The 22,225-nt window shown below is 52.5% G+C and overlaps 1 protein-coding gene across 8 annotated transcripts in view; it reads right to left on the reverse strand.

Annotated features, from left to right (window-relative positions):
- Nucleotides 1-252: 252 nt before the first annotated feature.
- Nucleotides 253-22,225, reverse strand: part of CDK5RAP2 (CDK5 regulatory subunit associated protein 2) — a 185,160-nt gene continuing 163,187 nt past the window's right edge. For 5 of the 8 annotated variants that reach the window (XM_040241801.1, XM_040241770.1, XM_040241811.1 and 2 more), the window contains 9 exons: nt 21,753-21,942; nt 20,749-20,870; nt 19,449-19,697; nt 16,899-16,976; nt 15,518-15,783; nt 13,088-13,231; nt 3,577-3,703; nt 758-804; nt 253-343 (listed from right to left, as the gene is read on the reverse strand). In XM_040241801.1, the coding sequence (XP_040097735.1) occupies nt 272-343; nt 758-804; nt 3,577-3,703; nt 13,088-13,231; nt 15,518-15,783; nt 16,899-16,976; nt 19,449-19,697; nt 20,749-20,870; nt 21,753-21,942 (1,295 nt within the window). In that variant the 3' untranslated portion in view covers nt 253-271. Of the gene's footprint in view, nt 349-757; nt 805-3,576; nt 3,704-13,087; nt 13,232-15,517; nt 15,784-16,898; nt 16,977-19,448; nt 19,698-20,748; nt 20,871-21,752; nt 21,943-22,225 lie in introns of all 8 variants that reach the window. The other 3 variants (XM_040241775.1, XM_040241785.1, XM_040241792.1) reach the window with 3 other exon arrangements.

Here is a 22,225-nt window from a genome sequence, read left to right on the forward strand (position 1 = left end):
TTGGCTGTCCTGCAGCCACACGAGCGGCCCGGACCACCCCAGAGTCCCCACCCCAACGGAGGCCGCGGGGCGTGCACTGGACTGAGCGATGGAGCGCTGGCTCTGCAGGCCCAGGGTGGGGGTGGATTTCTGAAGGACCGCTTAATGCCAGCGAGAAATGAAGATAGATGGTGGGTGGGCGTTGGAAGAGACCAGACAGCCCCTCTCCCCTCCAACGCAGGAGCCCCACCGTGACAGAGAGGCAGGACGAGCTCAGTGGGAACCCCAAGCTTTATTGGCTCAAAGTTCTCCTCAGGAGCCTGGTCGGCTGGGACTGGACGTTCCAGGGTGGGCACTCCCGGGCCTGAGCTAGGAGAAGGGAGGGGGGGAAAAATGAGAATTTTAGGTCACATGGAGGGTTTCTGGAGTATGATCCCTGAGAGGGTTAAAGGTGAGTAGTTCTGAAACTACTTTCAAAGACATGCTGTTTGATCAGTAAATATTTATAGAGCCAGATGATAATGAAATATGTATCAAACGCCCACTATGTGTCAGGCACCATTTGCTGCATTTCTCACTGGTTAAAAAACAACACACCAATAACTAGAACCACCATGAAAAACGAGGCATGATAAAACGAAACTTTCCATGCACTGCGGGCAGAAAAATACAGCCGGCGGAGAACAGGTGACCGGTTTCACCTTCATCTTTCAAAAGGAAACCACTGCCAGCCCCAGCCCGTCCCACCCTCCGCACGCCGGTCTCAAAGCGACATTACCTCCAGGTTCCCTCTGGCCTTCCGGAGGACCTTGTGTGTCACAACCACTAAGGAGAGAAGAAAGAACGGGGCGATCAGACATGGACGCCACACAAGTCGGCGGCCCAGCCAAGGGCAGGGAGGAGGCCTCCAGCCCCAAGTGGCTCAGGCCTGCAGACAGCCCCGCGGCATCCAGACCTAGAGGTGTCTACCTCATCACACACCCGGGACCAAGTGACCCGTCAAGAGAGGGTGGGCCAGAGACCCCTCCTCAAGTCTAAGCCAAAGGCAGGGCGTGTGACACCACGTTACAGATGAAACTGAGGCCTGGCAGGGCCAGGGGGACCCCCGAGCCCACCTCTGTGGGCTGGGCCGCGGTGTGGGGAGGGGAGAGGCCTGCCCGTCTCGGAGCCCTCATCCCCCAGAGAAGCCGCTCTGGGAATGGGGAGTGCCCGCTCCAAGCAAATGCAGGTGTGCAGGCCAGGGCCAGGCAGGAGGGCACTGCAGTCTGACCACAGGGAGGACAGACGGACGGACACGGGGCAGCTCCCTGTGCCGGCCACTCGCTTCGCCTGGAGCAGCGGCTGGGGCAGGACCACCTCGCAGCTCCCTGGGCTCCGTGGCTGCAGGCAGAGGCCCAGCACGTGGGAACCCACGGGCAGGCAGAGGGCCCGCCTCAGGACGTGCCCCCAATGGGCCTCCGAGATGGCCAGGGACTCCATCTACGCCCAGGGAGGACACACAGGCTTCTGGACTGGGACCTTGGCGAGTGAGGCTGAGACCGACTCCCTGGTGGCTTATTCCAAAGAGGTGCCATGCAGTGGCCTCGAGAAAATTCTTATTTCTTGCCTCACAAAAGCCTGCCTCTGGACGCAATGGAGCCTGCATGCACTCTGTGGCATGGGCGGGTGCAGATGCTGTGGCCTTGTTTCTAGCCGGGCGCGGTGACTCCCGGAGGCACCCGCTGCCACCTGCGCCACCCCAACCCCATGCTGCAGGGCAGAAGTTCTTAGCTGGGGTCCAGGGTCATGCTTTGGGCATCCTAAGTCCCCGGAAACCATGTGCAAATCTGTGTGTACGCCGTCGTGTGCATCTTTCTGGGGGGAGAGAGCACCTCTCCTGAGATTCGCCAAGGGGCCGGGACCCAGAGACGAGTAAGCATCGTGGCACTAAAAGTATCAAGTGAGTCACGTCTCAGCTGGCCCAAGTCTGAAGGGGCCCCTGCATCTGAACAGCACCGCCCACCTTCCGAGCAAGAGGCCCCCACCGAGATGAGAAGCCCGTGGGGCAGAGGCGTGCCTAGAGCCCAGGTCTGCCTGACAGCACCGGACCCCTTCCCCCGAAGACCCCAGCCTCAGTGGCATCCAGCGGCGACAGGCAGTCTGTCAGCTGCGACCCCAGTGAGCACCCCAGGGGCTCCTGCCCACTGGAGGTGGGGCGTGGAGTGGGCGGCCCCAGGCCACACAGGAGGCTCTCGAAGTCACTGTCTGTCCCCTCCTTTCCCGGCAGATTCTGAGCGGCGCTGGCGTGTCCACCTTGACCCAGGCAGCGAAGGGAGAGGTGGGGACATCCCCCCAACTTCCACCTAGTCCCTGAGAGCCGGAGCAGCCCTGGGAGAAGCCGGCGGGCCTGGGGTCCTGGGGGGACTCACAAGCCTGGCCAAGCCGCCCGCTCGCTGTTTGACCTTGGGCAGGCCCTCCCCACAGCTGAGACTGACTCTGGGTCGGGCCACGGGGAGAAATACGGAGACGGTGACGCCGTCTTAGCAGGGGAGATGCTACGACACGTCGGAGGTCAACGGTTTGCCACCACCTCCATGCACAGAACTCAGTCTGACCTCGTGGAATAAAGGAGCCAGAGAACTAACACTTACGGGGCCTATGTTCTGTCCCAGGAAGAAGCACAAGAGAGCGGAGACATCACTCCCATCCCTCACAGAGGAGAAAACAGGGACACTTATGAAGCTGTGATGAGAACCCAGGCCCAGCCAGCCAGACTGAGTCCCCTGGAATTACCATCTCCAGTTAGAAGTGAGGACTCTACAGCTTGGAGAGCTAAAGTCGTTTATTCCCGGTCTCGCAGGAAAGGGGCGATCTGAGCCACGACTCCCCGACCCAGGGCTTGGCACTGGGTTCTGGGCCCTGGATCAGCCATGGGGACTCGGCCGTCTGAACCCACTTCCGGAGCCTGCTCCCCTGGAGGCAGAGTTCACGTCCTGTGCCTGGGACTGCCTGGCGCAACAGCCGCAAGGCACTGCTGGCGCCGTGAACCCATGTTCCCCGGACCAAGGGCTGCACAAAGCGCGCTCCCTCCTCCTCGCGGCTGCAGGTACCTGACCCAGCCAAACGGCCCGCCGCCACCGCAGACACAGCCCGGTGGCACTGCCCCCACACGGAGCCCCCTCCCAGCGCCCCTCTTCTCTACAAGGGACTTGCTCTCCTAGGCTGGAGCCCCACAGACACCCGCGACTCTGCCAGGGCTACCTCCCTACTAGCTTTCAACACCATCCTCGCCCCCCCACGGTCCTGTGCAGCCCCCGAGAGGTCCCCCCACCTCCCAGCCGCTCTGTGCTCAGCCGCGGGGCCCTAACACGCGAGGGGCCCTGCGGTCACTGATGCCCCTGCCTGGGTCTGGCCCACAAGGCCCCTTGTAAGCTAAGGATGTTGACAGGCCACCAGCCCACAGTCCAGCGGGGGCTGTGCCGTCCAGAGGCTCTCGGAGGACCCCGGGTGAAGGACATAAGGAAACCCAAACGCAGGAGGCATCAGGACAAGCCAGGGCCGGGTTGAGTCCGCCCAGAGGTACGGCCCAGACATGGCGGCCACCCCACCGCCACTCACACTGGTCAAAGATGACCTTCTCCTGGTTCTTGCTCAGCTGCAACAGCTTCAGGGTGTTTTGCAACTTCTTTTCTTGTTCAAACAGTTTTTTGTGGAGTTTGCTGATCTCTGCCTTCAGTTCTCCCGTCTAAAGAGAAGGGGATTTAGAAAAAAAAAAAGAACAAAGAATAGAAATGTCAGATCATATAGGAAGAATTGCAAAACCATATAAAAAGCGCTCAACCTCCCAAACAAAGGTATTTGAGTAAAAGCTGGAAGCCACGTGCTGCCGGCTGGATGGAGGCCGCAGGGCCGCTGGCGGAACTGCAAGCCAGGGCAGCCCAGGGCGCACCCAGGCCCGCTGAGACGCAGCGGGTGTTAGGATGCGCTTAACCCTCCGACCTACCGAGTCTACGCTTGGACATTTACCCCCAAGGAAGGGCGCTGCAAGCCTGAGAAGATGCCTTGGCTCCAGGATGTTCACCTCAGCACTGTTCACGGCAGGACAAAATAAACAACCTGATTTGTTTCGATAGGGATTTAGGTAACTTAATTATGGTACTTATATACAACGGAGTAATTTCGCAGCTATTAAAAATGATGTTGTAGGACTTCATTTACTGACATTGAGAGATGATGCTAATTAGTGACAAAAGAACCCAGAACAGCTCCTATGTACCAGGGCACGCCGGTTTCACAAAATTGAATGCATATATCTCTATCCACAGGCATGTATATCAAGATGTCTAAACCATCTGACAACAGAGACATCCCGAAACCGTTTACAGTGTTCCATTTCTGAGAGATGGGATTTGGAATATTTTGTTTTTCGTTTTTTTAATTTATCAGAATTGAGTTTTTCCCCCAAAAAACTATAATGCTGGTTTATTTTTAATGCTTACATCTTACAAAGGGGATATAAAGATATTATTAGGGGGAGTATGATCTATTAGGAGAGCCTGCTTTGATGTTTTCAGAGACGGGGAGAGAGTAGATGGATGACAAGCCCACAGTTCCCAGGCCTCTAGCGTGAAATATGCAGGCCGTGGTGACTCTCTCGGGCGTCCCTGATGGCACTAGAGGTAAAGAACCCGCCTGTAATGCAGGAGACATATGAGATGCTGGTTCAATCCCTGGGTCAGGAAGATCCTCTGGAGGCAGGCAAGGCAACCCACTCCAGAAGAGGCTTAGCACGCACGCGCACACGCACGCACGCACACAGAAGCCCTCGTGCCTAGTCGCCACTGAACTGGTGCGTGGGGTGAAGCACACTCCCTTCCTCAAAAAACCCCTGGGTTGTAAGATGTCTGGCACAGGCCACCCTGTGCTCCACTGAAACACCTCTGCTCCCGACGTACGGAGACTCACTTTAGTTTGTCCCCAAACTTGTTTACGGCTCTTATAATCAGTTATGTGATTTAATTTTTCAGTAAACTTATGAAATATGTGTATGAAAAGAGAACCGGTTGAAAGAAACCTGCATATGTTTCAGAGAAGACTTGATAAAGGCAAGTCACTAAAAAAACCCCCACATTTCTGCCAAATTAGGTGTGGGTGAGTCAACGCTAAAAGATGTGGGAGGAACGCAGTCCAGGAGAATTCTACATTCAAATTGCTTCGCAAGTACCTAAGTTTTTTCTTCATCTTCAAGAAACAGAAATTGGAAGTGACAGACATACATTATGGATGTAGTTTATGAAAGAAAGGAGACGGGGAACTTCAATCAGCAGACCCATATTCAAAGGAAAGGCCCTGGCCCGACATCAAAAGAATGGCAAATGAATGTACATTGAACTGTTTTTAAGTTAAACTGAGATGTTTAAGGTATGTATCATTTTTTGATTCCCTGCTTTAACCTACTTTTAAGATTAACCAATCGTGTCAGCTACAAGGACTTCGACAGTGCTTCCAAAACAGATCCTAATTAAAACATGAGGTTTTCTTTGATTCCTCCTCAAGCTGAGAGCCCGGAGACTTCTGCTCTGGCTGCGGCTTCACAGGCCACACATTCTGGGACAAGGTCACTCTTCACTCAGAGCCCTGGGTCGACATCTGTAAACAGGGATGATGCCTGACCCTCATGTCACACTGCAGAGGACAGAGACTCAGAGGAGAGGCTCCCTGAAGACAGGGAGGACGGTTACTGCTCACCTTGCCTGCCTAACCTTACCTCTCCTTCTGAAGTCAGCTCAGACAGCACCTTCTCCGGGAGGCCCTCCTTGAGAACCTTCCCCACCACAGCCTCAGTTGCTTACTGCTCCTCTGGGTGCCCAATGTGTCCAGGGCTTTCCCTAACATTTCCCACTTCACGGTGGATTGTAACAGATCATTACTTGTTTGCTTCCCCACCTACACTACAAGCTCCCTGAGGGTAGAACTCAATTCTTCCCTCTGACTCCCCAGTGACTGGCTCAAAGTAGGTGCTGTGAGACCATCTGCCAAGCAGTGGGTTCGCCTGCACTCTCAAAGCACCCTGAACGCCTGAATTCTATCCAGCACTGAAGACAAGGAATTATATACAAGTGTCTGCTGTCTCTCTGAACTAAAAATCTTCATTTTCACAGGATGAAGACGCCAGGGTGAAAACGGCAGGCTCCAGAGCTCCCTTGCTGCCAGATGCTAAGATGATGGAGCAAGTGAGTTCCAGTTCTCGGTGGTGATTTACTCGCTCAGTCGTGACCGACTCTCGCGACCTCATGGACTGTAGCCCACCAGGTTCCTCTGTCCAGAGGATTTTCCAGGCAAGAACACGGGAGTGGGCTGCCATCTCCTCCAGGGGAGCGTCCCAACCCAGGGGTCGGGCCTGCGTGTCCTGCATTGCATGTGGATTCTTTACCACTGACCACCAGGGATTCCCTTCAGTTCTTACTTCTGAAAAACGGGACTAATAATACTTATCCTGGAAGGGATAAGATGAGAGGCTACTGTACAGCAGAGTCCCTGACCCCCAGCAGGAGTGAAACAGAGCAACTCTTCCTCGGGGCCACAGCGCTGAGATGAGAGCTGAGACTTAATGAGTGTGCTACCTGACTTCTCAGATTGTTTTTGTTTTTTTTCCTGGCTGGTTGTTATTCTTTTTTAAAATGAAAACTCTCAAAACATTTACAGAAGTAGAAAGAACAGGAGAATGAACCACTAGACACCCATTCAGCTTCAGCAGCTACAGCTATCAACTAATGGCCAGACTCATCTCATCTATACCCCTGCCCGTCCTCAGTCTAAGATTATTTTTAAAAATCAATCCTAGAACCCAATCATGTTTCACCCCAAAATATTTCAGTATACAGCTCTAGGAGAAAAAGGTTCTTTTTAAAAAACCACAATGTCATTATCACATCTAAATCGATGAGCATGACTGCTTAGTATCACCAAACAGGTGTCAGTAGATACGTTCCTGATTGCATCATAATTTCATTTTTATTATTTTTTAAAACTAACCAGCTTGATTCAGCATCCAAATAAACTTCAAGTTTTGTATCTGACGGTTATGTCTCCAGTTTCTTTCAATCCAGTGGGTCTCAGGGTTACCAAGAAGCCTTGTAAAAACAGATCACTGGGGCCACCATCACTGAATCACCAGACTTTGTGATTCAGTAGGCCTTGGGTGTAGAGAAGGCAATGGCACCCCACTCCAGTACTTTTGCCTGGAAAATCCCATGGATGGAGGAGCCTGGTGGGCTGCAGTCCATGGGGGTGCACAGAGTCGGACACGACCGAAGCGACTTAGCAGCAGCAGCAGGCCTTGGGTGAGGTCTGAAAACTGGCCTTTCCGACCAGTGCCCAGATAGTGCTGCTGCTGCCCGTCCAGGGACCGTGATCTGAGAACCGCTGCATATCTGCAAGCTTCACTCTCTCTCCTCTCTCTTTTTTCTTAGGATGAAAAGAGGGTCTAAGCTCAAATCCTGCCCCAGACCTGGAATCAAGCCATTTCACCAAGGAGTTCTAACTGCCTTTAGGAAAATAAAAAGTACTTAGAAACCACAGTTTGGCCCCAGGGGTGCTCCCTGGTACTGGCTCGGACATTTTCAGAGTCTTTTAAAAGTAAAGAGAACTACTAAATTTTTAAAATAGAAAATACATCAGGAGTCCATATATGTGCATTTCTCTTCCCTGATAGTAAAAATTTCAACATAAATTATTTGTTTTATCCTATGATAAAATATAGTAATTTCAAAACATCAACACAAATATTATTAACAATATATTTACTAAAAACAGTTTAAATTGTTTGACAGTTCGTTCTTGCTCTTTCAGTATTTCCACTAAGAAAATATAATCAGATTACTGTGTTTGTCATTGAAATGTTACCGTTGTTTGGCCATGTGGCCTCTAGGATCTTAGTTCCCTGACCAGGGATCGAATTTGTGCCCCTTGAAGTGGAAGTTCAAAGTCCGAACCACTGGACCACCAGGGAATTTGTGAAATGTTTCCTCTGAGTGGTTATGCCTTCAATTATATACAGGAAAGTTGGTTTATTTTATCTTGAATATTTTAAAATTGCTTTCCTCCCCATTTTAATTTTTATTTATACTTACATAAAGCATTTATAGAGTTTCAAAGTCAAATTTATGAAACAAGATCAATTCAGAGAAATCTACCTTCTATCCTTGTTCTTCCATCCTCTTCTTTCCCACCCCCATATGTAAACTCTTCTATTACTGTTTATCCTTTCTCTTAAAAACATTTTTTTAGTCCATGCAAATTATGTTTTATTTTTCAGCATCTCTTATAAAACTTCAAGAATCAAAGTGATTTTCCTGCCGGGAGGAGGGCGATGCTGGGATTGAAAGCAAAAATAAGCCTGCAACTAGACGGTCCGGGAGGCTATTCTCCCAGACCATTTAGTTGACCAGTGTCCAGGTAGTGAACACTTTAAATTTTTACGTTTTAAAAAAAATTATTCTCAATTGGGGGACAATTGCCTTATAATATTGTGTTGGCTTCTGCCATACAAAAATGTGAATCAGCCGTAAGTATATATATGTCCCCTCCTTCTCTGCACACCCCCCCATCCCACCCCACCCTTCTAGGTTGTCACAGAGCACTGGGCTGAGGCCCCTGTCACACAGCAACGTCTCGTTAGCTGTCTGTTTTCCATATGGTGACGTAAATGTTTCAATGCTACTCTCTCAATTCCTCCCACCCTATAAATACTTTTATAAACAAATAGGTGTACATAGTTGTATTTCTCCCCACAACTTTCTTAGATAAACTCATACATGTGATATACAGTTTCCAGAGCAGTCCTAGGGACTGTAGGAGACGCAAAAAGCAATTTAACGACACTCAGAGAAAACACCAGGTAGTAAAAAAAAAACCACTGGAGCTGCTGGTGGGAACTTGGAAATCTGCTTCACACAGATTCCACACCGAGAAAAAGGCACCGTATGAAACAGGCAGGGACAGGAAAGTGGCTAGAGGCAATTTAACACCACGCGGGGGGTCTGCGTGTACCCGCACCATTTCGGAGCATCTCCGAGGGCCTTTTTCTGGCTCTAAAATTCTGTGATGCTAAAGTGAGCATAATCCATGACCTGAGAAACCCTCGGAAATAAGGTGTAAACCCTCACAAGCACTGACCAGTCCCTAGACTAATTTGCTAGTGGGGGAGATCAACGTGCTGATAATTCGTGTTTACACACACGGACACACACACACGGAAGAGAAACAAGAGCTGCATCCCCTCTATTTAACAGACATCACTCTGTACTGAGGACAGAAACATCGTATCAAGGGTGAAATGTTTAGCTTAGACATATGCTTTAAAAATCATATGAGCAAGCACTAGTTTAGAAGGACGAGAGGAAATTATTCATCCATTCAGAAATATGAACAAAATAGACACGGCCCCTCATGGAAAACAGAGGCACAGACATTAAACAAATATGTGACTGTGACGTGTGATAAAGGCTGGGATGAAACCGAAGAGGGTGCTGGGTGCTATGGCGACTGATCAGAAGCCCTCTCTGACCTTGAAGTAACATTTAAGCTGAGACCTGAGAGCTGAGAAAGAGCCAGCCGGAGGGAGGGAGCACTTGTTTTCTGGGCCTGAGATGAAAACGAGCTTGGAGGGTTAGGAGGAACGGCAAGGCCAGTGTGGAGCTGGAGCTCGGTGGGGGTCCTCTCCAACATGCATCTCCACTCCACACACAGATTTCCTCACATGATGAGCGGACGTGCACTTCCCTGAGCTTGGTGCACCCAGGTTCCTCCCCAGGATCCCAAGAGGGACGCCCAAGGACAGGCCCAGCAGAACCTTCTGAGCCAAGAGCCGCTTCACTGCCACTTCCCTGCCACGGCTGGGAGCTCTGAGGGCTGTTAGAAGGTAAATAGATACGTGATAATGTGGAACGCACATTTCCCTTCTGCCTTCTTGCTGGACTTGTCCAACAATTTACAGGTTAGATAAAGGAGGGAATATCTCTCAGACTACCAAGGAGACAGCCTGAACTCTCCCTTAACTGACAGGCTGCTTCATCCAGGGAGGCTTCTTTGATTACCGGAGTGGGTGCTCGCCTGGACCTAATATGACATGGTACTCACACACAGTGAAATCAGATGGATTATATTCTTTGCAGCCAAAGATGGAGAAGTTCTATACAGTCAGCAAAAACAAGACCGGGAGCTGACTGAGGCTCAGATCATGAACTCCTTATTGCCAAATTCACACTGAAATTGAAGAAAGTGGGGAAAACCACTAGATCATTCAGGTATGACCTAAATCAAATCCCTTAAGATTATACAGTGGAAGTGAGAAATAGATTTAAGGGACTAGATCTCATAGACAGAGTGCCTGATGAACCATGGATGGAGGTTCGTGACATTGTACAGGAGGCAGGGAGCAAGATCATCCCCAAGAAAAAGAAATGCAAAAAAGCAAAATGGCTGTCTGAGGAGGCCTTACAAATAGCTGTGAAAAGAAGAGAAGCGAAAAGCAAAGGAGAAAAGGAAAGATATACCCATTTGAATGCAGAATTACAAAGAACAGCAAGGAGGGATAAGAAAGCCTTCCTCATGGATCAGTGCAAAGAAATAGAGGAAAACAATAGAATGGGAAAGACTAGAGATCTCTTCAAGATGATCAGAGATACCAAGGAACAGTTCATGCAAAGATGGGCTCAATAAAGGACAGAAATGGTATGGACCTAACAGAAGCAGAAGATGTTAAGAACAGGTGGCAAGAATACACAGAAGAATTGTACAAAAAAGATCTTCACGACCCAGATAATCACGATGGTGTGATCATTCTCCTAGAGCCAGACATCCTGGAATGCGAAGTCAAGTGGGCCTTAGGAAGCATCACTACGAACAAAGCTAGTGGAGGTGATGGAATTTCAGTTGAGCTGTTTCAAATCCTAAAAGATGCTGCTGAAAGTGCTGCACTCAATATGCCAGCAAATTTGGAAAACTCAGCAGTGGCCACAGGACTGGAAAAGGTCAGTTTTCATTCCAATCCCAAAGAAAGGCAATGCCAAAGAATGCTCAAACTACCGCACAATTGCACTCATCTCACACGCTAGCAAAGTAATACTCAAAATTCTCCAAGCCAGGCTTCAGCAATACGTGAACCGTGAACTTCCAGATGTTCAAGCTGGTTTTAGAAAAGGCAGAGGAACCAGAGATCAAATTGCCAACATCCGCTGGATCATCAAAAAAGCAAGAGAGTTCCAGAAAAACATCTATTTCTGCTTTATTGATTATGCCAAAGCCTTTGACTGTGTGGATCACAATACACTGTGGAAAATTCTGAAAGAGAGGGGAATACCAGACCACCTGACCTGCCTCTTGAGAAACCTGTCAGGATTCCTGCTGCAGGTCAGGAAGCAACAGTTAGAACTGGACATGGAACAACAGACTGGTTCCAAATAGGAAAAGGAGTATGTCAAGGCTGTATATTGTCACCTTGCTTATTTACTTGATATGAAGAGTAAATCATGAGAAACGCTGGGCTGGAGGAAGCACAAGCTGGAGTCAAGATTGCCGGGAGAAATATCAATAACCTCAGATACGCAGATGACACCACCCTTATGGCAGAAAGTGAAGAGAACTAAAGAGCCTCTTGATGAAAGCGAAAGAGGAAAGTGAAAAAGCTGGCTTGAAACTCAACATTCAGAAAACTAAGATCATGGCATTTGGACCCATCACTTCATGGCAAATTGATGGGGAAACAATGGAAATAGTAAGCAACTTTATTTTGGGGGGCTCCAAAATCACTGCAGATGGTGCCTGCAGCCATGAAATGAAAAAATGCTTGCTCCTTGGAAGAAAAGTTATGACCAACCTAGGCAGCATGTTAAAAAGCAGAGACATTACTTTGCCAACAAAGGTCCGTCTAGTCAAGGCTATGGTTTTTCCAGTAGTCATGTATGGATGTGAGAGTTGGACTGTAAAGAAAGCTGAGCACCGAAGAATTGATGCTTTTGAACTGTGGTGTTGGAAGAAGACTCTTGAGGGTCCCTTGGACTGCCAGGAGATGCAACCAGTCCATTCTATAGGAGACCAGTCCTGCGTATTCATTGGAAGGACTGATGTTGAAGCTGAAGCTCCAATACTTTGGCCACCTGATGTGAAGAACTGACTCATTTGAAAAGACCCTGATGCTGGGAAAGATTGACGGCGGGAGGAGAAGGGGACAACAGAGGATGAGATGGTTGGATGGCATCACTGACTCAATGGACATGGGTTTGGGTAAATTCTGGGAGTCGGTGATGGACAGGGAGGCCTGGCGCACTGTGGTTCATGGGGTCACAAAGAGTCAGACACGACTCAGCGACTGAACTGAACTGAACTCACACACACGAACCCCAGGGACGGTATCTGCTCTGCCTGACTCCTGAGCTGTGCCAGGGCAGATGCAAATGAGGATGGGGTGGGAGCAACTGTTCTTAATTCAGTCACATTCAAGCTACTGCCAAGTCTAGCTTTTAAGGGAAATTTCAGTGGCTTTGTAATAAATGATTTTCATTGACTTAAAAAAAAAGGCAAAACTAGTTTCTAGGTAGTTAAAATAGATTTACAAGGCCCACTAAAATATGATGCTGAAAGCTATCAAAAGGAATCAAGACAGTGCAGAGAAAAGGCATCAGACGTGAAAGAGATCCTGAACAGCAGGGAATGAGCTAGTCCATGAGGACAACCTGGGACTTGCAAGCCTGTCCTCGGGACCCCACACTGGTGCTTCCAACCCGGCTCTTCATCCTGAGCGTGTGCCTCACTGCCCGAACCACAGTTTCCTCGTGTGTAGAAGGTGGACAGGGTTCCTCCCAAAACATGTGCTCAGCGTGGGGCCAGGGTCGGTCCCGGCTGTAGGCCGAGTTTGCAGGGCACCAGGGGACTGAGGAAAAACAGGCCTGCAGCAGCCAGCACGGTGTCTGACGCGTCACTCAACAAGCACAGAGGCTTCCCTGCCACCCTCCGTGTTCCCCCAGTGGAGGGCACACTGCTGCGGGCCCGGCCCTGGGCTAGACATGGTGGCGGCGGGGCCCAGGCCTGGCAGCCCCTAGAGCCTCTGCATCCACGTGCCGCCACCCACCTGTTCGCAGTGGAGAGTGCACTGGCCGTCGGTGGGCAGCGAGACCTTCCAGAAACACGCCAGCAACCTTGCGGCCTCGTCCAGCATCCGCCTGGCAGCGTTCACGCTGGTGACAAAGCTGCTCGGGGGCGCCTCACGTGGACCCTGCGTCGAGGAACGTGGAGGCTGTTAGATGCAGTCTGGAGAAAGATCACGGACAAGCTGGCTCTCACGGGCAGCATAAATCGCCAGACCGCAGGGCCTGCGCTCCACACACTGAGCCAGAGCCTGGCGCGGATGACATCAACGTATGGTTAAAGCTGGTGAATTACAGATTACGAGGGAACTTCGTTGGTGATATTAGGCCCATCAACAAGCATGATCAGTGGCCACCTGAGGGCATGCACTCTATTTATTTCAGCCAGAAGAGGGTCTGTGGTGGGCCCCTGCCATGCCCCGCAGCCTCTCAACGGCCAGCAATGCAGCATGACCGTTTCTGTCCGCTGCATCCCCAGCTCCCCGGCTCCGCCTGCCGCCAGCGGGACTTGCCCCGTCACGTCTCCGTCACCCCTCGGGCAGGAAGGAGCAAGTCAAACTGGGGAGTTTCTCAAGGGCACAAGAAAGCGAAGAATATGAACCCCGGAAGGGAAAGAACGAAATAGTTTTAAAGAAAGAAATGAAGAGTACTGTCTCCACAAGTAGTCAAATAAAAACAAAAACAATATGACACACCCTGTTAAGCTATCAAATTGGCAAAAAAAAAATTTATAAATAAAAATACTCCCTGAAGACAGAGGAGCAGAGGCAGCCTCGCTCGTAAATGGAGACAGTGACACAAACTTGTGGAGAGCAAGACAGCAGCGGTTCCAACAAAAGCTAGGGAGGGCCGCAGAGCCTTGGAGCACAGGAGTCTACTTCTAGAAATCTGTCCCTAATGAACAGTTCTAAGATATCGCCCGAGATCCAGTTACAAGGATGTTCGTGACAGCTTCAATGTCCAGCAAACAGGTGAGAGAGTAAATAAATGGTGCTATATCCACGCTAGCTTACTTTTCAGCCACTAAAAGTCAAGCTTTTAGAAAAATACTGAATGAGATTGAAAAATGTTAATATAATGTTAACTGAAAGTCAAATACAAAACTCATATGTAATGAGTCGGTTTTATAAACTTTACGAATGAGACACAAGTGTACACATATGAAAGTTTCAAGCATTGAGCACTATGTGGTATTTTTATAGATGCTTTTATGTTTCTCTATAGTTTCTAGTTTCTGTAAAATAAAGATCATAATCAGAAAAGAACAATACTCTTACTTATATTCACAAATTCGGTCAGTGAGTGTCTACCAGGCCCCTATTCCCTGCCAGGCCCCGGGTGGTACAGCAGACATATAACAGCAAACAAACACACGCTACGCCTACTCTTATTAACGGAACAAAAAGAGCAAAGCTGGCTTTAGTATACTGTGAAACAAAACAAAAAGGCAAGACAGCTATTATGAAGTAGGGGGCTTTAGTGCCCTCAATGAGAGCCCAAAAAGAAGGATCAGAAAATGTGACCCACAGAAGCTCCAAGGTTGAGTCCAGTCTGGAGGAGGAAGGAAATTTGACCCCAAGTCTTGCAGGAAGTCAACGAGAAACTATGTCAAGCACACATGGGTCCTTGACTTTAAAATGAGGATCCTGGCAGGATGCCGCAGGAAGAAGGGGTGGTAGTCTTCCCAGCCAGAGGGCACAGGGGGCCAGGGCTGGAGGAAGAGCAGCCGCGCCCGGCTGGGCCAGCACAGGGGAGCGGGGAGAGAAGGCGGGCGGACAGGAGCAGACCCGGCGTGAGGAAGTCTGCACAGCACGGGAGCGGGAGGTGTCACACAGCCGCAGGGCGGGACTCCAGAGCGTGCTGGAGGACATGCCTTGTGGTTCCAGCCCCAGAGGCGCTGAGTTCCTTCCGCTCGGCGGTGTCTGCACAGCGGCCACGCCGCCACCCATCCTGAGGTCTGCCACGTGCTGGAGGGGCAGCCGCCACCCGGCAGAGGGGGCGCGGGGCAGCTCCTGTCAGCAAGCGCGTCCCAAGGGACTATGCGATCCTTCCACACCACTCGAGGGTCAGGACCTCGGCCACGCTGAGCACGGAGGCCAGGAGGGGGGCGGAACGGTGACTGGGGGGCAGAACGGACGGACACGCGACAGGACCGAAGGACAGAGGGACGGATGCGAGCCTGGACAGACAGAGGCCGGCGTGGGGCAGGGCGAACGCAGCAGCACAGGGACGCCCCTCAGCAGGTGGCCCCCCAGAACAACACACAACCTGCAGAGCGGACCTGCCCTCCGAGCCTGGGGCAGCCTTTCCTGCCCCTCCTCCCGGGGAAGAGGCCCCGCGACCCCCTCGCCTCCTGCCTCCACCTCCTGCTCCCCTGTGCACCCCTCTCCATCCAGCGCCATCGCTGAAGTCACCTTGGTTACCAGCTCCTGACTGATGGGGCCAGGAGCCTCTCGGATCTGAAGGTCCATCTCAGCGAGGAGCGTCTGGCCCTGGCCAACCTGCTCACACAGGGCGTCGTAGTCCTCGGCCAGGCCCAGCACGTGACGGCTGCTCTTGCTGACCCAGAGGTGGTGGCTGGGGACCAGGGAGGACAGGCAGGAGGTGCTGGCGACGGAGCTGCCGCGGTCACAGGAGAGGGCGTCCGTGTCATTTCCGGAGAGCAGAGGCATCTCTGAAGCTGCAGAACGAGAGGGGAGAGGTGAGATCTCCCGGGAGCAGCACCTGCCTTCGACGAGCTGTGTGTAACGATGCCAAGCCAGCCAGGAGGCGAGAGCCCTCAGGTCCAGATGGCAGCTGACACCGCCCAGAGGGGATGGAGGCTGGGACCCAGGATGCCAGTGTGTGTGCCACCTAATGAGTAAGCTCCGCGATGAGTCACCTCATTCCAACCCCACCAGCACTCATCAGAGCCCTGCAATGCAGAAGAGCCCGGTCGACACAGCGCAACCGACGCCGGGCCTGCGCCTCAGGGGTCTGAGTCTGATCGGAGAACAGACGCCACGTGGAAGGGGTAGGAGCCCGACGTCAGAGAGCCGGAGCTCAGAGGACAGGACAGCCAAGCCTGTATGCAGGAAGAGAGACCAGAGACGCCTTCTTGGAAGAAGCAACAACTGCGAGCCGGAGCTCAGGACAGGACAGCCAAGCCTGTATGCAGGAAGAGAGACCAGAGACGCCTTCTTGGAAGAAGCAACAACTGGGCTGGGGTGAAAGGGTAGCGAGAATGATGCTACGCAGAGGAAGCAGCCTGCCGCTTTCTACCTTTGCATCAACAGAAGCACAGATGGATGATTCTGACAGGGGCCATCAGGAAAGACATCTCCCAGAGCCATTTGCATTCAGGAGGAGTCTTGAAGCAGCAGGATTTCGCTAGCAGAGAAGCGGGCAAGGTTGGTCTGGCAAAGGCAGGAGCCAGGCTGTACAGTCCCCATGAGAGGAAAGCGCAGGCTCAACTGCAAGGTGGCATCTGTGTGCCACCGGGTAGGCAAAGGGGTGTGGCTGGACAGGCCCACCTGGGCTGGATGCTGCAGGCCCTCGAAAGCCATGCTAAAGTGGTTGTTCTAATCCAGGGCAACAGGGACCCCAGCCAATGATGTCCCTAAGGTTGGTAACACCTAAGAACAGAGGAACCAGCTTGGAGGATGAGACCGCCAGCTAGAAATGCTGAGAACATGAATCCCTAAATCCTGCCAAATCCTCTTCTGAGTTGGAACCAGGGACCCCCTTGCCCTCAGCTGAACAAGTCCCACCAAGAAACCCAATGGTGCCACAGTGACGCAGACTTTAGCTTTGTACCTGATCCTGGGGGCATTTCTGGGGTAGGATCCAACAGATCACATGAATTGTCAGTTGCCATGGGACACTTGTCACCATCTGCACAAGGCAGAATAAGGGAAATAAACCATCAAGTTTTAGTTTCATTCTCACCAGCATTTGAGAGAAAGAACTGCATGAAAATATAGTTAAGTTCTGGACATGAACACTATCGTTCATTCAAATTCTCGCTGGGCCTCTCTCTCGCCAGGCCTTGTGGGACACAGAGTGAGCAGGCCTGGCCCCCTCCCCAGAAGGACCCTCTTTGTCCAGACAAGTAAGCAGACCACTTCCCCCGAAGGGTCAGGGCTAAGGGCGGTGGGAGCCCAGGTCGGGGGGCGACCCAAGGAGGCAGAAATGCCGGTGGGAGTGGGGATCCTCGAGACACCTCAAGGAGCGTCAAGCGGGGGGCTTCAGGAGGAACAGCTGGCGGCTCAAGTCTGGAGGCAGCCGCAGTCACCCACATGGGAGGGGAACGTCACCCCAAGTAGGAGCTGGGAGGGGGTGCACTGGACCAAGGGAAGTGGGCAAACCAGTCAGATGCCGGACACGATGCCGAGCCGCGTTCTACAGGGCACCTCCAAGCTCCCAGGAGCTTAGGGACAGTGTGGCATCCAGTTCAGATGTCCTGGGAGAGGAGGCCAAGGGACCGAGACAGGAAGGGATCTGCCTGGCATGACCTGGAGCGTCGGGGACGGAGTGAGCACTGTGTCCACGCCTCGCGGGGTCCCGCTCAGCTCATTCCCACCCAGGCATCTCCTGAGAGTGCGCTTTGATATCGGGGGGCCAAGGAGCCCCGGGGGTCTGCTCTGGGGAGCTGGCCCAAGAGGGATCACTTCCTACAAAAACAGCAGTCCTTCGAGCATAACTTGCAGACAGCGAGCGGCTCTTCACTACCGTCCTGGAAAGTCTTTTGCAAAGGAGGAGACGCTGCTGCCTACAGTGTAATTCTCACCTTCACTGGGGGAGGCGGGAGAATGATCCCGCATGTGGAGGGCACCCCCAGGGCTTTCCCTGGACAAATCTCCAAAACAGGCAAAGGCTGTTCAACGCCCTCACTTCACCTGCCCCAGAGCTGCATCCTGGGCACCCCAAGCCCCAAGCTGTCCTCCCTGGCCCAGTCTCCCTCGCTTACACCAACAGTCTCCTTGGTCCCGTCTCCGCAAAGTTCTGGAAGGGCCAGGAGCAGACCTCTACTTAAGGGGCCCTCTGGCCAGGCCCGCTGCTGACGCAGCACCCATGCAGAAGGCGGCAGTAGGGGCCCCCTAGCCCTGCAAGGTTCCCCTTGCAGGATCTTAACCTAAGAACGCTGCCCAACAGAACAATCACGCTAATGCTGATGTTCACTAAAGCGCCCAGTCAGAGACCACTCTAATCACCACCAGTGCAATGGTTTGGAGACTGACAATCATCTGAAAACAGCTAATTGGGGAGCCCACGTGAAGGAAGGGGTAACAATGATGACGTAATATTGGGCAGAAACAAAGAAAGACACAAAAACCAATCTGAACCTTAGGAATTCACGCCTATACCTGATTACCAGATGAAGCAGCAACGCAAAGCACAAAGTACCAAAGATTAATGGTTTGTAACCCCATGAAGGACTTTTTCCTTTTTTCTTTTCCATATTGTCACAGCACCTTTTTGGTTCAAATTTTAAAACCCTTCCCAAGGAGAAATCCATGAGTCAATCACTACAAGTTCCAAGGCTGGGTGACTGGGTGGTCTTTGAGAGATTGTAACTTTCTAAATTAAAGGCGACAGGTGTAAGTCCCAATCTAAGTAAAGTGTAAGTATAAACTCCTTACTCCCCTCCCCCGGTGCACACACCCACCCTGCGGGCATGAGGACGGTGACCCCAGACCCCCAAGGCCCTCTAGGTGGTGCTTCACAAACAGAGTGGACTTGGAGCTGGGAATGATTTCTAGCTCCAGCTCTGCCACCGACCTGTGGCGGTAACTCTGGAAAAGCCTCTTGCCCTCTCTGAGTTTTAGTTCCTTCATAAAAAGAGCAAGGAGGCTGGCCTGGCTGACTACTTTGAGCCTGAGCCCTTGCCAGTGTCTTCCGGACCTATGTGGGAGGGGGACAGAGGGTCTGGGAGCCCAGTTTATCCTCTCTCTGCCCCCTCTACAGCCTCTGCAAGGCCAGACAAAAAACCCACAAGCAAACGCCAAACAGAACCAGCGTTCAAAACTGCCAGAAAGCTTTTCAGATCCTGAGACACTGACAGCTGGAGGAATGGTGCAGAACCTCTTTTAAATGGGTTTCCAGCAGCAGGTGAGTGGACGGGAGGGAGCAAGGCTGGAGGCAACAAGGGTGGCTGGAGCCACGACTTGGCCCCAGGCAGAGATGATGGCATTCTGCCAAAGGTGACAGCTACTTAGTGCTCAGGCCCCAGGCTCCCGGCGTCTGGCGAGTCTGCCGTCAGTGGGCAGACGCCCCTGTGCGGCGAGGGTGGGATTCGGAAGCTCGCGTGTCCCACACCGACGCGCGGGGCCATGTCTCAGACGGTGGGGAGAGGCAGCACAGTACCGGGCTCGTCCAGCGGCAGCGGCTGCTCAGGGGCAGACAGGGTCTGCAGAGCCAAAGCGAGCGCGGCTTCCCGGGCCTTCTCCCCGTCCTGCACCAGCCGCTCCTCCAACCAGCTCTGCAGCGTCATATTGGTCTTGATGCCTTTCTCCAGCAAGGCCTGCAGAGCCTGGACCTCGGCCAGGAGGCCATGCAGGTGGCCGAGGAGGTCCCGGCCCCTCCAGCCTTCTCTCGACGCCTCCACACCGGCCTCTGCGAACATGAGCAAAGGGAAACGTCAACACCGTCCACGGCCAAAGGGTCAGCCGTGAGCCGACGGTGCTTGCCGCCCGCCGCCACAGCCACCCTCCTCCCTCGCCCGAGGACTGGGAACAGTTGAAAATAACAACTCGACTTTAAAAACAAAAATATCGGCAGACTTAATTGCTGCTATTCCACAGGCTAAGTAAGAGCTGGAAATTAATCTTCGCTTCTGGCCATTAAGGCCTAGCAAATTGCACACCAAACCCCGAAATTATGTCTAGTAGTAATAAAATCTATTTGGGCTGGAATTATAGAATGAAAGGAGATGATTTTCAGAGCCTCAGTGTATTAAAAAGGCACAACAACAGGAATAAGAAGAGCAACTTGAAGAGAAAATGAAAGCTGAGAGGTGACCCTTTTCTAGACAAACTTTCAATAGGGAGAAACCACCTGGAAAATTAGTTGAAAAGAAAACAACAACAACAACAAAAACCCCCACCACACCTCAAAATTGGTTCTAAAACGTTAGAGTTTACAGTCAAGTCACTCTGATCTGGTATCTCTCTAGGACAGAGTGCGGACCAGCAACCATCTTCAGAGCAATGCTCAGCGCACGGCAGGTGCTCCATGATTATCTGCTGAATGAATGGGCCCCCCCAAAAAATACACTAGCAGGAAAATTGTTATTTCTTGTGCGTCTACTATGTGCCAGGTACTGTGCTAGGATGTTTAATAAATGATCACATCTAATTTTCATGACTGCATAGAACCGAGATTAGCAGACGTGTGTTGCAGCAGAAGGAATAGGCCCAAAGTGGCGAGCTGACTGCGGAAGGCACACCCGGCGATGCGAGGCTGTGAGAACCCAGACCTCAGCCGGCTGGCCTCCCGAGCCTCAGTCCTTCCCAGCTTCCCGCCGCCGCTTCAGAAGGAGGGTGGGCCAGAGAGCCTGCCTCAGAGTCGACCTGCTCCACCAGGGAGGCAGGCCTGCGGTTTCAGGACAGAGGGCCAGCCTCCTGTTGGTGAAGGGGAGAGCGTGCCCGGCCAGAGTGCCCAGTACCTTGCGGCCTCCACTGCTCTTGGTCCAGCTTCTCATACCCCTTCAGCTCCGCCCGCAGGGCCCTCAGGAGCTTGTCGCTCTGCAAGAGCAGCTGCTGCCTCAATGCCGACTCCTCCTGCAGCCTGGAAAGGCCCCGCCGGCAGGGGGAGGAGAGGTTAGTCTCACACAGGGGGCAGGCAGTCCCGCCGTGACCCGGGGAGTGTGGTCGAGACTGCTGGCATGCTGAGGAGCATCCTGAGGGCCCCTCTGGGCCCAGTCCTTAACATCTGAGATCTTGGATCGTCCTCACAGACACCTCAAGAGGAACACGATGTGAATGCCCAACTCAGGAATATGAGGAAGTCAAACGCAAAATGGTTATGTCTCACCCAGGGGTGCCCAGCTCAGGAGAGAAGCAGGGCTGTGATGGCAGAGACCATGAGCTCACGGTTCACTGCATGGCGCTGGGGAAGCAGGGCGACCTCAGGAACCAAAGGTCGGGGGGGAGTCAGGCGAGCTGACGGGGCTGCTGAGACACACGGGACAAGACAGAGACCACAGGGGCAGAGGGGCCTGCGGAGGAGCAGTCAGCATGACCAGCTCAGAGTCCGAATCAGACGCACGTCAACCCTGCGTGCAGAACCGCCCATGGCTTCCCAGTCACTCAGCATGAAAACCAAGGTCCTCCCCAGCCCCAGGGCCCTCCTCCATCCCAGCCCCTCCTCCATCAGGGGCCCCTGCTCTGCCCTGCACAGGCCAAGGACACCCCACCCCGGGCCCTCATGCTTTCCAAAGAGAAGGATCTTCCAGAGGTCCCACAGGGCCACGCACTCACTGCCTTCGGTGGCTGCTCAAACAGCATCTTTCCAGAGGCCAGCCTTGGCGCTCCCGGGATGAAACAAAGTCCCCTGGCCCCTAGGCCCTGTCCCCTGACTCAGATGACTTTCCTCCTCTTATTTCATTCCCAGCTGCCAAGTCATGTGTGCTTACTGTGCCCGTCCCCGGGCAGAGGACCCTGGCCCTACCTGCTCAGCGCCCAGCGGCCGTGGCAGGCCTCCTGAAGCAGCCGCTCATTCTGACTCTCCTTCCCGTCTGCCTCTGTCTGCAGCCGCTCCTTCTCCGCTCGCACAGCGGCCAGCTCCTGCTGGAGATGCTCCAGGCTGGCGGCCTTCCTGGAGAGGGCCTCGCGCAGCTTCTCGTTCTCCTTCTGTTTATCTGCACGCACAGAGAGGAGACACCATTTGCTTTTCTCAACCTCATTACGCATATACAGCGCTTCAGCCGGAGCGCACCAAGAACACGAAGGAGAGAAGGAGATTCATCTGGCATTTGTGATTGTGGCATTCCAATTATCTCAGGCGTTTTGGGCAGAGAAATCTGTCAACATCAAGGCTGCAGATTAAACGTCACTGGGATGAGATGGGCCCGTTTAATTTTCTATTAAATAATGGGCTCTGCCAACCTAGTTACCGTGCCTTCACAGAGCAAAAACTGGGCA

The sequence above is a fragment of the Oryx dammah genome, unplaced genomic scaffold (assembly GCF_014754425.2).
Source record: "Oryx dammah isolate SB20612 unplaced genomic scaffold, SCBI_Odam_1.1 HiC_scaffold_1, whole genome shotgun sequence".
In the NCBI taxonomy this organism is placed as follows: Eukaryota; Metazoa; Chordata; class Mammalia; order Artiodactyla; family Bovidae; genus Oryx; species Oryx dammah.